Source organism: Lycium ferocissimum, chromosome 7 (genome assembly GCF_029784015.1).
Source record: "Lycium ferocissimum isolate CSIRO_LF1 chromosome 7, AGI_CSIRO_Lferr_CH_V1, whole genome shotgun sequence".
Lineage (NCBI taxonomy): Eukaryota > Viridiplantae > Streptophyta > Magnoliopsida > Solanales > Solanaceae > Lycium > Lycium ferocissimum.
The window spans coordinates 33,314,481-33,330,218 of NC_081348.1; the positions used below are offsets into that span (position 1 = coordinate 33,314,481).

General features: G+C 35.4%; 1 protein-coding gene and 1 long non-coding RNA gene across 3 annotated transcripts; both read left to right on the top strand.

Moving 5' to 3' along the window:
• Positions 1-92: 92 nt before the first annotated feature.
• Positions 93-9,266, top strand: LOC132064501 (CLP protease regulatory subunit CLPX2, mitochondrial). Of its 2 annotated transcripts, none has more exons than XM_059457501.1 (15): positions 93-871; positions 1,342-1,404; positions 2,599-2,698; positions 2,995-3,074; positions 4,024-4,074; positions 4,536-4,610; positions 4,687-4,764; positions 4,936-4,992; positions 5,431-5,501; positions 5,589-5,688; positions 5,836-5,940; positions 6,860-6,922; positions 7,031-7,153; positions 8,032-8,190; positions 9,022-9,266. In XM_059457501.1, the coding sequence occupies exons 1-15, from the start codon at positions 215-217 to the stop codon at positions 9,091-9,093; spliced, it is 1,854 nt and encodes a 617-aa protein (XP_059313484.1). In that variant the 5' UTR covers positions 93-214; the 3' UTR covers positions 9,094-9,266. The 2 variants fall into 2 exon arrangements, with proteins under 2 accessions (XP_059313484.1, XP_059313483.1); XM_059457500.1 differs by having other exon boundaries at positions 96-871; positions 1,342-1,403; positions 2,592-2,698.
• Positions 9,267-10,846: 1,580 nt separating this feature from the next.
• Positions 10,847-13,041, top strand: LOC132064502 (uncharacterized). Its single transcript, XR_009416562.1, has 2 exons — positions 10,847-12,497; positions 12,602-13,041. It is a non-coding gene; the product is annotated as an uncharacterized LOC132064502 (long non-coding RNA).
• Positions 13,042-15,738: the final 2,697 nt, after the last annotated feature.

Sequence of the window (15,738 nt, forward strand, 5' to 3'; positions counted from 1 at the left end):
TCTTTAGTTTTGTTTTCCCTTAAATAAAAGCCCATCTAAGTTCTATTCTAACGATGGATGTTCGGAAATCCTATCGGCCCATACACTCTAGACTTGGGCCGGGTACTGGATGCCCCATTTTCTTCCCCAACTCCTCCACATCAATTCACTCCCCCTTTCAAAACCTCCATTGAAATGCTAGAGACTGAACTCAGAGAATAACAAGGCTTAACAAATGTCTGCCATATTCAGAATCTACAAATCAAAACCCCACACTTTCACTTTCAGAACATCTCTTTTTTCCCTATCCTCTTCCAAATTCCATTCCTCCACTTCTCCTTCTCTCAAACCTAAGCCAAAACCCTCACCTCTAGGGTTTAAATTCGAAGGTTCTAGATTAGGGTTAGGGTTAGGGTTTAGGCATAAATGGGAGGGAAGTTCCGACAATTACGATCACATAAAATCAGAGGTTAACTGTCCACGCTGTTCGAAGCAAATGAATGTGTTATTCTCCAACAGGCCGTTATCGATAACGGCCGGGGAGACGGGAATTTACCAGGCGGTGAATTTGTGTCCTCATTGCAGGACAGCGTTTTACTTCAGGCCGTTTAAATTGGAGCCTTTACAAGGGACTTTTATTGAGATTGGTAGGGTTAAAGGAGGTGAAAAAGAGAGTGATGATGAAGGGAGTTGTGGGAAAAGTGATGGTAAGATTTGGGAAAAGTTGAGGTCTTATAGTGGTGGGACCAGTGGTGGTAGTGATGATGGTGGGCAAGGTAGTTCTGAAACCGAAACGAAGGATTCGGAGGCGAAAATGGAAGAGTTACTTACACCAAAGGAGATATGTAAAGGGCTTGATCAGTTTGTTATTGGGCAAGAGAGAGCCAAGAAGGTTAGTAACACTCTCTTTGGATGGTTGTTTCATATTGTTTCCTAATGTATCGTGTTATACTGTATTGTTTTGATGAATACAACGTTCAGATATATTGTATTGTTTCCCGTCTTTATATAATATCACACATCAACAATTTCGAAGGATTAAGGTATGGGGTAGAGCTACTATAAAAAGGTAGTATAAGGAATAAAATAAGATGTAAAGACAAAATGAGAAAAAGAAATAAGGTATCGACGCGATCACACCAAGTCCGTATTTACATAAAATGGGACATTCCGTGGTTACATAAAGATGGATTTAACGATACGATACAATAATGTTAAGATAACAATTAAAACAAACATTGTATTCAAACTAACAAAACAATACAATACAATAGGTAAGACCATCCAAACAAGTTGTAAGTCTTTGTTTCTGCTGGGGTATTCAACTTTGGTCTTACTGACTTGATATTCTACATTTTGCAGGTGCTTTCTGTCGCAGTTTACAACCATTATAAACGAATTTACCATTCCTCTTTGAATAAAAAGTGAGTAAACATGTGCTTATAAATGACATATCATCCTGCTAACATGTGTTCTTGCGAAGATGTGTTACCTTAGTGGAAAGTTTGATCCTTTGATAGGCTATCCCATCTAAATACTTGATTATTTTAGCTAATTATATTTTGCTTGTCTCGAGAAATTTCAAGAGCTATTTTCATTTCTCCTTAGATGCTCCAATGTTGTGACCAGAAACCTGTTCATGATGCTATTAACTTGGTAAAGCATTAACGCATAGAACACTTTCAGAGGCCAGATTAGACTATGGCCAGATTCATCTGATCACAAATGAGCATAAGGAGTTTTTGTTTTCATCTTTAGGAAAAAGACAAGAATTATCTAATAATAAGGAATTAGAATACAAAGGGAGGAAGAAACAGTCTTTCAACAAAGAGGACATGCTTCCTCCACTTCAAAGGTGGTTTTCTTCTTTGGCTATGTCTAATTCTAGTACAAATATGCAAGAGAGGAGTTTCACAGTACTATTTTCAGTAGCTGAGCATCAGAATGGACCGTGTTCATTATTGCCTTCACAACTGTAGCATGGAAGATGGAACTATTTACATTCCGCATCTGACATCGTCCAATAGCTTGGTTGACTGCTGTCATCTTGCTTCACCTAGATCTGTTGTAATGTCTCATCCTTAGCACCATTGAATTGTTAAAATGCAGGTCCAAGCACCAAAAACTTATGGTGTAGAAAAAACATTGTATTCACTTTAGCATATTGTTTTTGGTTCAAGGTGAATGAGTAGTGTTTTTTTTTTTTTTTTTTTTTTTAAGTAATCCTTGGGATTATTCCTATACATATATTGCTGAATGTAGCATATATTGCAGATGATTTTGGTTACTATGAGTATACTTATACTTACCTTTTATCAATTATTGGCATATCTTATTTTGTACAATGTACAATGATCCTCCCTTTTTTTTTCTTTTTTTCTTTTTTTTTTTTAAATGTCCAGACTAGCTTAGTCCTTGGCTATTTCACTTGTGAATAAGTTTTGCTTTACGTATTACAGAAAAAGAATGTAAGCATAAGAAGAGAAATTGAAAGCAAACAGAAGTAGAGTGTTTTGGAAGAACAGGCACTGTAAATTTAATGGTTTTGGTCACTGAGAGTACCAGAGGCTATTAAGATCCATCAAAACTAATAGTACCGATGTTAATGTCAGGTCAGATTCAGATTCTGGTGAAGGCAGAGATGAGCTGGAAAATATTGATAATGATTCAGTCGAGTTAGAGAAGAGCAATGTTTTATTGATGGGCCCCACTGGCTCAGGTATGATATCTGATTTCTAGTTTGAGGAATAGTCCCTCATTCCTAGTTTTTGGGTGCACCAATGAAGTTTCATTTTGCATAGAAGATTGGGTGCCAGTTCGTAGAGAACCATATTATGTTGTACATTCTGTACTTTTTCATTTAGTACCTTTTTACGGAAATTTTTTCCATCATTAACAAATTATTTACCTTATTAAAGAAATGATATCTGGTTCATCTATCCATAAGAATCTTAGTTTCAAGAGACTTAATTGGTCGTTTTGTTCTAACTTGTTTTTCTGCGAATGAAAGGACAGGGAAAACATTACTTGCGAAGACGCTAGCTCGTCTCATCAATGTTCCTTTTGTAATTGCAGATGCAACATCTTTAACACAGGCAGGTTTGCAATCATTTTTCGTGTCCAGTCGAGTCAGTGCTATTTCATTTTCCCTTTGTTCCTGAAATAGCTCTAAGTTGTGTACTTTTCCACTTATGAAGAACTCAACAATGAAAAATAAAAGATGTTTGAACTCATGCCTTGGTCGACCTCGTGCTTCGGAAAGGACAGGTTAAACTTAACTCACTTATTGCACATGGAGTGTACTAAGGAAATCAATAGATCTGCACCTCCCATATAACTACTTTTTTTGCACCAAAAAGCTAATAAACATACATCTGTGTTTTTGTCTGCAAATGTTCTCTTGTTTTCCTTAAACATATCGCTGATTTCTTTCTCTCCATACGATCCACCCTATGGTTTCTGATCTGGTGTACAGAGGGACTTTGCAGCTTTGTGGAGGTCTTTTCTATTCCAGTATAACAGTAGCTCTTTGGGCATTCAGGGATGCACCATTTCACTTCTAGTATATTCTAAGACCTAATCATTTCAGCTCAAATACGTCTCAAAGAGATAGAAAGGAGAGATTGCTGATAATTCCCTAGCTTCTTTGATACAAGTATTTCAAATTGCTTAAACTTTGGTTTGATAACTATAAAATGTAGTCTACTTGTCCGATTGCCACACACACATCTAATTCAGTATTGATCAGAAAATTGTCAGATACATTTGTGCTTGCATTTTAAAATATATGAGCTTGGTTACGGCAGTCGATTGAATTTTACTTTTGTCTTGCCATGCTGTTGAGCTGTGGTGCCTTATGCTTTCTGACTGTAGTTGTTTCATATAAGTGTAGAACATCTCTAAGTAAACCTGCTTCTCGAGGGAAATGAACTGGAATTTTAGTTTATTTTACCTTTTATTAGTTATATTAATATCATTAGAATAATGAGTACTTATCTCTCTCTCTCTCTCTCTCTCTCTCTCTCTCTCTCTCTCTCTCTGTAGGCTGGTTATGTTGGCGAGGATGTGGAATCTGTATTGTACAAATTACTCGAGGTATGCATGACACTTTAGTAGCATCTGAAGTTTTTTTCATTCAATTCGTGCCCGACCTGCTTAGTTAGCTCTTTTATTAACGTTACTCCCGAGTAGGGTGGTGAAATTGGGAGTTTAAGATAAGAAATGGTCCTTATAAAATAAAAATAAAAAGGGTCTGACGCCTGGGCTTGTGGTTTTACTAAACAAGAGACACGATCCAAAATATTTAGTTTTCTTGTTTCCAGCTAAATTACTCGGACTCCCCTAAAGTATCGTCGGGTGCATGTCGGATCTTTCAAAAGTAGTGTATTTTAGGAGGATCCGACACGGGTGCGGCAATACTTTTGAAGAGTCCGAGTAACTTAGGTTTCCAGCAACATTGCAAAAAAGATACTGGCAAGTTGGACAAAGTTCGGCAAGTTGGACAAAGTTCAACTTTGTTCTCAATATTGGTGTTCATGTTTGTTTTCACTTTTTAGGCTGCTGACTTCGATGTCGAAACAGCTCAACGAGGGGTTGTCTACATAGATGAAGTTGATAAAATAACCAAAAAGGTCAAAACCCATGATCTACTTTATGAATTTGGATTATTGATTTTAAAGTAATCATTCTCATCAGTCATCTGTATAGGCTGAGAGCCTGAACATTGGCAGAGATGTATCGGGGGAGGGCGTCCAACAGGCGCTACTGAAGATGCTTGAAGGAACTGTGAGTATTTATTGCAAATTATTTCATGTGTTCTTTCCAGTTGCCTATTATTCTTGTAAACATGCTTACTGATTCATGTCTGTAGTTCCTTGACTTCAAATGTGTTCTCTTTGAAGCATTGTTTGAAAATCAATATCTTAGTTGCTCAGTTTATCTTCATTTCTTCTTCAGATTGTAAGTGTACCTGACAATAGAGCACGGAAACATCCACGTGGCGATACTATTCAGGTATGCTGAATCTAGTAAAGCCTCTTTTATCTACTTTTTTTTTTTTTTTTTTTTTTTTTTAAATTGCTGGCTTAACAGTTTTATGGGGAAAAGCACTTACTACTTGCTTTTGGATGGTAATATAGTTTAGTGCTTTTTAAAATCAATTTGCTTAAGCTGGGGGTGGGAAAAAAATCTTTACTGGGAAAGGTGGTTTGGTCAAGGAAATCAGATGTCAGACACTGACCTATTCATCATAAAAGAGAAACAGGACGTCTTCAGCTAAACTACACATATGTTTTTTTGGGTGGGGGGAGTCAAGTCAAATACTGGTTTATATGCCTTGAGCAATCATTTACGAAGGATGTAATGTAGCTGGACGTTACTTGTTCAATAACTCGTCACTGTTCTTTCAAGATGCTGACTGCTCTTTATATTTTTCCATATACTTATTTGCAGATAGATACTAAAGATATCCTTTTTATCTGTGGTGGAGCTTTTGTTGGTTTAGAGAAGACAATTTCAGAAAGGTAATCTGTCAAACTCAATTAATTTCATGGAACGCATTTTGGTTAAGTGATATATTATGTTTCAATTTATCATTCGTTTTCCCCCAGACGACAGGATTCTTCGATTGGATTTGGAGCACCTGTTCGAACTAACATGAGAGTTGGTGGTCTAACTGATGCTGTAGTCACATCATCACTGTTGGAATCTGTGAGGAGATCCCTGTGACTCTTGAGCGTAGTTTTCTTTTCGGAATCACTATCTTGTAGATCTAATGATTTTGTGACTCTTTATTCTTGTGAATTCTAGAAACCAAATGCATCGGAAGCACTTGTTTGACATTGTTTCTATATCTAGGTAGAAAGTGATGATCTCACTGCATATGGACTCATACCTGAATTTGTGGGGCGGTTTCCAGTTTTAGTGAGTTTATCTTCACTGGATGAGGATCAGCTTGTTCAGGTATGTATATTCTTTTGACTTTTTCTTGATATAGTTTCTAGTTTCACGTTTTCCTGCTTTTATTGGCTTTCTTGGAACTTCAGCTGTGCTTAGGAGGTTGATGACCAACTTAAAAATAGTCAAATTATGATGAACCCTCATAGTATGCGTTGATGAAGTTCTAATTGAATGGGCCCAACCAGAGTGAATTACGCTCCGATTCTTAAATGCGGTTTTGATTGATTGATTGATTGAGTGGGGAATTTTGGGAGTTTCTCATTTTAGCTTTAGGTGCTATCGTGGACTCTTAGCTCATTAAGAGGGGAAGAATTGTAAACTCAATATGTCCTGTCAAAGGGTACATTCTTCCGATATTTGCCTTTTCTCTCTTTCTTTGATCCTTTTTCCATGTTGACATCAATAAAATCATCTTTGTGCCTCTGGAATTGGAGCTTGAGTTGCTGTTGCCGCGTGCCAACCGTTACATTATTAAACTTCTTCAAATAAACCTCCATGCTTTCAGATATATTGCATTTGTAGTCTGGATCAGAAGTACTCTCGAACTTGTAGCTTATAATTAAATATCTGATTTAAGTACCTTGACCTAGTCAAATGCTTTAATATCACAATAGTAGGTTAAAACATGGATAGAGAAGCCAACCAACCAAAGAAAAAGAGAAGTGTCTGGCTGTGTGTGTTTGTAAGCATCATTTACACCTGTTGTGAGAAGTCTTTTGAGTTTCAATTTGCATGCATTTGGAAATTATTTTGTTTATGCCTTTTGGACTAACAGGGAAAGGAGAAAAAAAATTATAGGCTGCTTTAAGATGAACAAGAAATGTTTGAAGTTGATGTTCCCTTTTGCTTTTCACCTTTCATATTGTTTCTTACCTCCTTTTTTCTTCCCTTTTGGTTGTGGATCGTTATTTTTGCGCTGCAGGTTCTCACAGAACCCAAAAATGCTCTTTGCAAGCAATACAAGCAAATGTTCAACTTGAATAATGTAAGCTTTTAGTTCAGCGCTGTTTAGCTCTGACGTATGATACTTCATTCCGATGCACTGGGTCAAAATCAGTTATTTACCTCGAAGTGATTTGTTTTCATTTTACAGGTCAAATTACAGTTTACCGAGAAGGCACTTCGACTTATTGCTGAGAAAGCCATTGCCAAAAACACTGGTGCACGAGGCTTAAGATCTATACTAGAAAGTATTCTGACTGAAGCCATGTATGAGGTATTGCACGGCACCACAATATTCTTTTTGGCATTAATTGTGGAAGAGCTTGGAAAAATATCTGACCATTTTACTCTATCACATTGAGGCTACTCAAGGGAGGAGATATATCACCTTTTTATTTGAAAGTTTGAAATACCTGCTTTAAGTATACTTTTAAAAACTGTACGTGAGCATTCCATGAGTGGTTGACAAAGCAATCTTATAAAGAACTTTGCTCCACCCCGCAAGGGTGGCTCAGTTGGTTTAGCATGGGGCTTTCATAATGGAGGTCTCAGGTTCGAAACCCTCTGCCTACGACAGCAGGGGATTTGCCTTCTGGGTCGAGCTCGTCGCACCGGGCTTGCCTAGTGCGGGTTACCTCTCCTATGTGGTTTGCGAGCTATTGCACATGAGCTGGGTTTACCCTGTGCGCACCCGAAGGATAGCGGCTGCGGGTTCCCAAAAAAAAAAAAAAAAAAAAAAAAAAAAAACTTTGCTCCAAATTTCCAAAATGAACCTAAACATGATCTTTACCTGTCTTTCGGAATGTGCCTAAAATTTAGGCCCAATAGTAGGTTTAAAAGCTCCAAAAGTTCTATCAAAGTGCTTTTCCAATCAAACCTTTATGATTAAATGTTATTTTGATCATCTAGCAAATATGAGAAGAATTGTTTTTTTCATGCTCAAACGCGTCACATTCCCAAACGGTGCCTCAGTGAAACATGGTTCTTTTGTCAAGTCTGCCTCTGATTTCAATGCATGCTGTCTGTTTAAAAATCGACATCTTTGCACAGCTCTTGTGATCCTTGTTCTTTTTCGGCCACATGGCACACGGAGGATCCTTTGTGCATGTCACAGCTATTCTCATAAACCATATCCTGGAATATTGTGCACAGGTTCCTGACAGCAAGCCAGGTGGGGACTCTGTAGAGGTTGTCTTGGTTGATGAAGAGGCTGTCGGAACAGCTGATACAGCTGGATGTGGAGCAAAAGTTCTTCGTGGTAGCAGTGGGCTGGAGAATCTTTCCTGTCCTACTGGATCAACAATGACAATGGTATGTCTACTTTCACAGATAAGCATTCTAAGACAACTTGCTATCAGCCCGTAGCATTATGTATCTGATTATCTGCCAGAGGTAGTCCCTACCAATTATAGAAATGCTTGTCTGGGATTGACTATAATCATCTAGAAATAAAATTCAAGCTGATTTAGATGTTCCATTCAGCAAATTTTATTATAATTTACCTTCACTGTGTGTCACCTATAATTTTTGTGTTTGATGGGCGAGTGATGTGAACAGTTTGCTCTCTTGTTCTTTTTAATCATCCAAAGGAAAATTGTTTCTCTCTTCATTTGAAAAGAGACAGAAAAAAGAGTTGTATGAGGAAAGATCATTAACCACCCACATCAGCCTGGGATTTGAACCTTGAGAAATTCACTTTTCTTCCAAGTGTAAACTTTTAAGAAGTTTGTTTTGCCCCTTATAACTAAATCTCTCTTCCACCTTGATTTCTTCAACAATCAAGTATGGAATTGAGAGGTGAATGATTTGCATGGATATTATATGTTTTGTCTATAATCGAAAGTAAAGACCCTCGACAATTGAATATGAATTTTCTGGACCAAAATAATGAGATGTGTTATTGCCTAAATCATTAGTTCTGTCCCTTCCATCACACAAATAATCTTTCTTCTCGTATATAGTGATTTCGTTTTCTATCAGGAACATTATTATGATTGTCATTTGCCTATATTTGTATGAACATACTATTGGCCAAGAGGTGGAGAAATGTGTGAATCAAAGAACTGGTTGCTTAAGATTTTCCATGCTCTCTAGAAGGATTGCAACTGTAGATTTCTAGAGTGATTTAGCTAATTTTTTCAGGAAAAGAAGGAAGCTACAAAAGAAGACTTGGACTCGGAGTCTGAGGCACTGGCAAGAGCCTTGAGCTTGTAATTTTAATCGTCTGTTTCTTCAGTTTTCGTTTGCATGATTCTTGTATATAAAGTAATTATCAAACGTGCAAAGCTAGTTGGGGTTCCTTGTTCTTAAAAAAAGGCTTTTTGTAAACCCAGATTTTTCTAATCTCCGATTGAGTTTATATAAGTTCCACAGCCTCTTCCCCTGGACACCCGATCTAATCCATATTGACTTCCAGGACGATGCAAAAAATTATGCAGTTCTTTTTCATTCTTAGTAGAGGTTCTATTTGAAGGCGCGAGGTTGGTTGATTTAAATTTGAGACTGTTAAGGGGTGTACTCCCTAAAAAAGGGAAGATATCTCTTGTATACCATGTGAACTAGAGATTCTATCTTGTAATGAATGGTGAGGTGAGGTTTGCTTTGATATCCTCGCCCTGTTTATTTTTTCTCTGAAGCAACAGGAGATAGTTGTATTTGCATAGGTTGCACATGGCATTTTGTCAATCATAATAGAAGATGAACGCTTCTCTTATGAGATTAATCAAAGCTGTGGTTATGACAGTCAAGTTTATTCATGAAAATACTCGCTCAAGAGTTTCTACCTTGAACTTTTCAATACCGAGGAATGAGTACACGAGCTGAGTCCAAGTTCGGTTTTAATAATCTTTTCCCAGTTAGAGATGGTATTTGTTGACCTGAAGGGACAATATTGTAAAATATGATATCAAGCTTCTCAAAGGTAGAACAATGTCATGATAATGTATCTTGTTATGGCAGGGTTAATTTCATGCCCTTGTTTCTCTTGTATTGAGCACATCATCAATCGGAAAACTTCTTACCATATTTGAGTATGGAGGGTACAAGTTGGATTGGGCCTTCTGATCAAGATAGGAGAGCTAAGTTAGCAGGTTCACTCCCTTAGTCATAACTCATAAAGAGGATAAAGAACTAATATGAATTAAAGATACTTACGATATAAGGACATTACAGGTTTTGACCTATTGGATACAAGTTTGATTATTACGGGTGTGGGCACATTTACTTGACGCCCTGCATGTTATTTCAGGTAACGATATGCATGTTTTTAAAAGTTATAGAGGTGGCAGTATTGTTTGCTTAATTGGTGAACTCATCTAATTTCCTCTCGTGTTTCATATACATGAGTTGAGGTTGGGGCGAGGCGTTGAGTTATTTTCCTAATTGAGCTACAAATCTAGTGAGTCGCATCTGAGAGTGGTTGTGTCTTATTTCATTCCTTTTATGTAGTATTACTGAACTCTATATTTGCTCCATACATTCTTGTTACTTATCGATTTTAGAAGAAATGTTATTTCTTCTTCTAGATTTGGCAATCTTTTTGGAATTAATGTTTATATATGTTTAGAATGTTACGAATGGATTACGGCTTACGACATGAATCAATGAGTATACAATTTTTAAATTTAAAAATCACATACATCTTATTGAACACTCTGTTTGAATTGTGAAAAGGACGAATGTTGATCTTATTTTGTTAGCTCAATATATGAAGTGATCATGTCTCATGAAAGTCCTTGAATGGTTTTTGTAATTTCTGACTTTGTTTGTAATTACTTAAGTTATTCGATTGTCTTAAATTATTTTGAGATTAATTAGTATAATATACTTGATATTAAAAAAAAATGTTACTCCTAGATGACAACTAAAAGTATAATACAGAATCTATTTATTAAAGGTATAATAGCACATCAGTTTTTGGGGACAATTTGGTATCAATTTCAACTTGAAACTTCTCACTTATTTGAGTTGATTTGGTTAGTGGACTAAGCTTATCAAGTATTGATAAGGTCTTAGCTTGTATGCGGTCACTTATCTCCTTGAAGTTCCCTTCTATAGCATTTCAGTTAATATGCATCATCAACTTATATATTACAAGTAACAGGACAAATTCATTTTAGCCTTCCTAACATTTAAAACGATGTACCTAAATTACTAATACTTAATTTTCTGAGTATAGATTAGTGTAAAATAAGTCTTCAAGTTAAATTGTGGTTATTTAAGTAAAAAGTTATATTGTTCGAAAGAACTCAAGTTGACAAAGTTTGACAAAATAAATGTAGATTCACGTCAAAGAAATCTCCTTGAAGCGCTCCTCTGTTGGCATTTTGGTTAAAACTCCATAAATCAATAACTATGTTACAAATGACAGGATAAATTCACCATAATCTTTGTAAAGTTTAAAACGTTGTACCTGAATCACTAACTTTTGACCTCTTTTTGTACATATTATTAGCTTGAAAATATGTTTTAAAGTTAAAGTTTGGTTGTTTAAGTAAAAGGCTTTATAATATCGGGAGAATTCAAGTTGACAATGCAATATTTGGACTCGACTAATTCAGGGCTGCAGGGCGCAAATACTAAATTTTGATCACGCCATTTCAAAAATACTCGTCTTATGTTTTTAAAACTTTTTTTGTACGGGTACCCACTTCGCACCTGAAGCTTGGTGACTTTAGACATTTGAGCTTGAAAGTGTGGCCTTGTGAAGGCCAAACATCAGACATTTTCGCCTAATGTTATGTATGGTTTGCGAAGGCAAAGTTCAGACATTTTTTACTGAGATGCGTATAAAATTGGTTCAAATTTTAGTCATGTCTTTTTGAATTTTTTCATGTAAGCCTGACTTTTAATTGTACATGACTGAAGTACATGTAAAAATAGGCAAAAATTTCAGTTATGTGTCTAAATATTTTTGTCAAAAATATTTTTTTCATATATGTCTGCACCTCAGTCATACATGAATGAAATACATGCAAAGACGGGCTGAAATTTCAAAAATGTGTGGTTGAACAAAAAATAAGGGAAAAGGACACAAATGGCCGTCCGGGTGAAACTACGACGCCTACTGGCCCAAGAATCTTAAACGTCATTTTTTAGCCTTTTCAAAATATTTTAATTTTCTAGCCATTTTTCAACTAATTCCAGCATTTGTATCTAAATTGTATCATTGTTGTATATGTGTCACTACTGTATATGTGTAGAAAATGTGTCATTGTTATATAGAATATGTATCCCAGCAGTATATGTATAGAAAATGTATCATATGAAAATGTATCATACATTTGCATCGTTGTTGTATAATTTGTGTATAATAAATGTATAATCAACGTATACTCACTAATTATACATATATTATACGATTATTATACACATATTACAATGTTTTGGGATATTTACGTAATGCTACTTTCTACAGAAAACTCAGATTAACATAGAACATACTAAAATATGTATTGATTTGGAAGAGAAAAATTGAGTGGGTGTATATAACAATCTGGTTTTATAGTAAACTTTGCGATTGGATATGTATTTATGCCGAAAGTGCACCTCGCAACCAATCGCCATATCGATTCTAGCCGAAATTGACCTCTACAAGTTTGACCCGCGGGATCTTCTAGGTAAATAATTTTCTCCTTCACCTTTGTTAATGGAGTAGAATTGAACGGTTCAAAATTTGAAGGAGTGAATTTGAATTTAATCAAATTATGTGTTTGTGTTTCAGATTTGACATTATATGGAGAGAAGGAACGGTACTTCTTTTCACCTCGGGATCTGAAATATCCGCCAGTTCATGCCCAAATCGAGCTGCCAGAACTGGTTACTAAAAGGCGACTAGTATCGATAAGCCGATTGGAAATCGGAAGGCGGGTGGAATTAAGAAAGCATTGGTGTTTTACGTTGGCAGAGCACCTAGAGGAGAGGAGAAAGTGAGAGGTGGATGAAACATAGAAGAAAGTGAGAAAGTAGATTATGGCTAGGGCTTGTCTTTATTTTGGGCCTAGGAGCTATTTCGGGGGATTATCTTAAAATGGGGCCTTTTTGGGCAGGTGACCACATCATGTCTTTTTCCAAAAAATAATAATTTGTTATTTGAATTTCACTAATGCAACACACGATTCAACACCTAAATCTATTATAAATTAGCTCAAATTTGAAACATAAGTTTCATATATCATAAAGAACAAACTCCAATCATCAATCTATCAAAAACACAACAAATTGAACAAACTCATTTAACACGTTTTTTTTTTCTTCAAGTATGCCTGCACTTTAGTCATGCATACATGCATGAATTACCCTTGACACGAAGGTATTTTATTCCTTTTCAAAATAATTGAGGTTTTAGTTTATCAAGAAGGTATTTTATTCTTTTTTTTTTCGAATTTACCCTTGACATATTCTTAATTCAATGAACAAATTTAATGCTTGTTATAGTTTCAAAGCCCCTCTTAATTAAGGGTATTTTAGTCAATACACCTCTTGATTTTTAAAAGTAAGTCAATTCCTTAATCCACGTGTTCAAGTCTAAAACCTCAATTATTTTGGATCGGAGGGAGTATAGTCAACCACATGTAATTTTTCATTAATAACTTTTAAAAGGCCCTTATCAAGAAAAATATGAAAAAGGTAAAATAAAACTTATTTCTGAAAATGCGTCTTCCTAATTATTACTCAAATCAAAAGCGAGTACATCATGAATAAAATATGGCGGGACAAACCCCCCTTCCACTGAAGCAAACACATAAATACCCGTCCTAGATTAAGCGTGAGCAGCTCTATTCGCTGATTTTCTAACTAGAGAAATAAACACTAATTGAAAATCTTTCATTAGTGTCTTGCAATCATATACATGAGACTCAAATTAAGAATGATTTGAAACGTTCCCTTCGAAATCTTGATGAACTAGCTGGTTATCTGTCTCAATCGCCATACGACTATTAGCAGAGCCGCTCTTCAACCAGCTCAAAGCTTCCCGAATGCCCATAATCTCTGCAACTAACATATAAGTACTTTATTTAAACCTTACTTGTCCGCCAATGAAATCTCCTCTAGCAGTGCGTGTGAACATTCCCGCTCTCACTAGACCACTGTGAATATCAAAGCTAACACATGCGTTACATTTGATTTCATGCTCATTCGATTTTTGCCATTTAATAACTTGATTTTCAGTGAATGAAACACCCTATGATGATAACGTCTTTGCCATCCGGAATTCTTTACAAAAGTTTTATGCGTTCGAAAGAATTACATTTGGCACTAGCTATTTATTATTTCAAAGTAAGATATTTCGTGCACCGCATAATTTCCAAACTTCAAAAATTACCTCCTCAACTTTACCTTTGTCATAGTTCTATGTTAAAATATAATAATAGTGTAATTTTTATACATTACAATCTTCAATCTTTATAAATAGCAGGAAAACCTACAAACCATCCAAAGAATGCTAGTAAAAATAGTGTAGAGTAAAAAAAAAAAAAAATGGGGGTTAGCGTAAATTTGGAGACCAAAGTGACGTGAAAGTGGTCTTGCAGGAATAATTCGTTTTGTCCAATATTTCAGTCTATAATATAAAAAGCATATATATGGTCCTTGGGTGAAGAATAAGAAACACTTCTCACTCTAAATTAAAAAATTTGACACTCCCCAATATTGCTTAAATTCATTAGGGTTTTAAGGGAAAATCGATAATATTTTCGATATATATAGCGATTCTCGTCATCCATCAACATACTGAACTAACCACTGTGTGTTTGGGGCATTAATATTCAAAGTAAGTTTCCTTTTTCTTTCCTAAATGGATTTTCGCATTGCGATTTCAAGGTTTTCGTGTATTTTAATTTCGTCTAAGGTTATTTAGGGTTTTATGTTGGAGAATTTTGTTGGGGTAGTAGTTGTATTGCATCACTTGTTGATATTTATTGGATTTTCTTGCTTGGAATTCGCAATGTAATTGATATTGTTTTGCCTGAGTGGTTTATTATTATGTTCAAGAACTTACAATGCGTTTGTGAATTTTTACCAATAAAAGAAAGTCTACAGTATGGTCTCTTTAGTGAAGAATGTATCGTACCTATAGTTATCTGATGGATAATGGATGTTTTTGTCACTACTTTTAGGTTATTTTCTAGGGTTTTAATTGTTGTTGAAGTACTTGGTTAAGAAGATCAAATAGATTTCTGGGTTCTTTATTGTTTTTATATTTTTTTAATGGAATTTCATATTGCGATTTCATGATATTTGTATGATACCTACTGTGTTTTAATTGCATCTAAGGTTATTTAGGGTTTTATGTTGGAGAATTTTGTACGGGTAGTAGTTGTCTTGCATTATTTATTGATATTTCTTGGATTTTCTTGCTTGGAAGTTCGCAATGTGATTGATATTGTTTTGCCTGAGTGGTTTATTATGTTCAAGAGTTTTTGTGAATTTTACCAATAAGAAAAGTCTACAATGTTTCTTCTTTAGTGAAGAATGTATGGTACCTATAGTTGTCTGATGGATAATGGATGTCTTTGCCACTATTTTTAGGCTCTTTTCTAGGGTTTTAATTGTTGGTGAAGCACTTGGTTAAGATCAAATAGATTTATGGGTTCTTTTTTGTTTTTATTTTTTCTTTAAAATCTACCAAGAGTTGAATGCCCGCTGTTATAGGATGCATGATTTTCTTGCTATTTCTTACAACAAATTTGTTTTCACTTTGATGAAGTAATGATATTCATACTAAACCATTACCTTACAATAAATTTGTTCTTAACCTACATTGGGTATGTTGTTGGCCTAGAGTCGCTTGTTTTTTTAAACACTCTGCAAATATTTACACAACACAGAAATCATCATGTAAGTATGTTATATTCTATT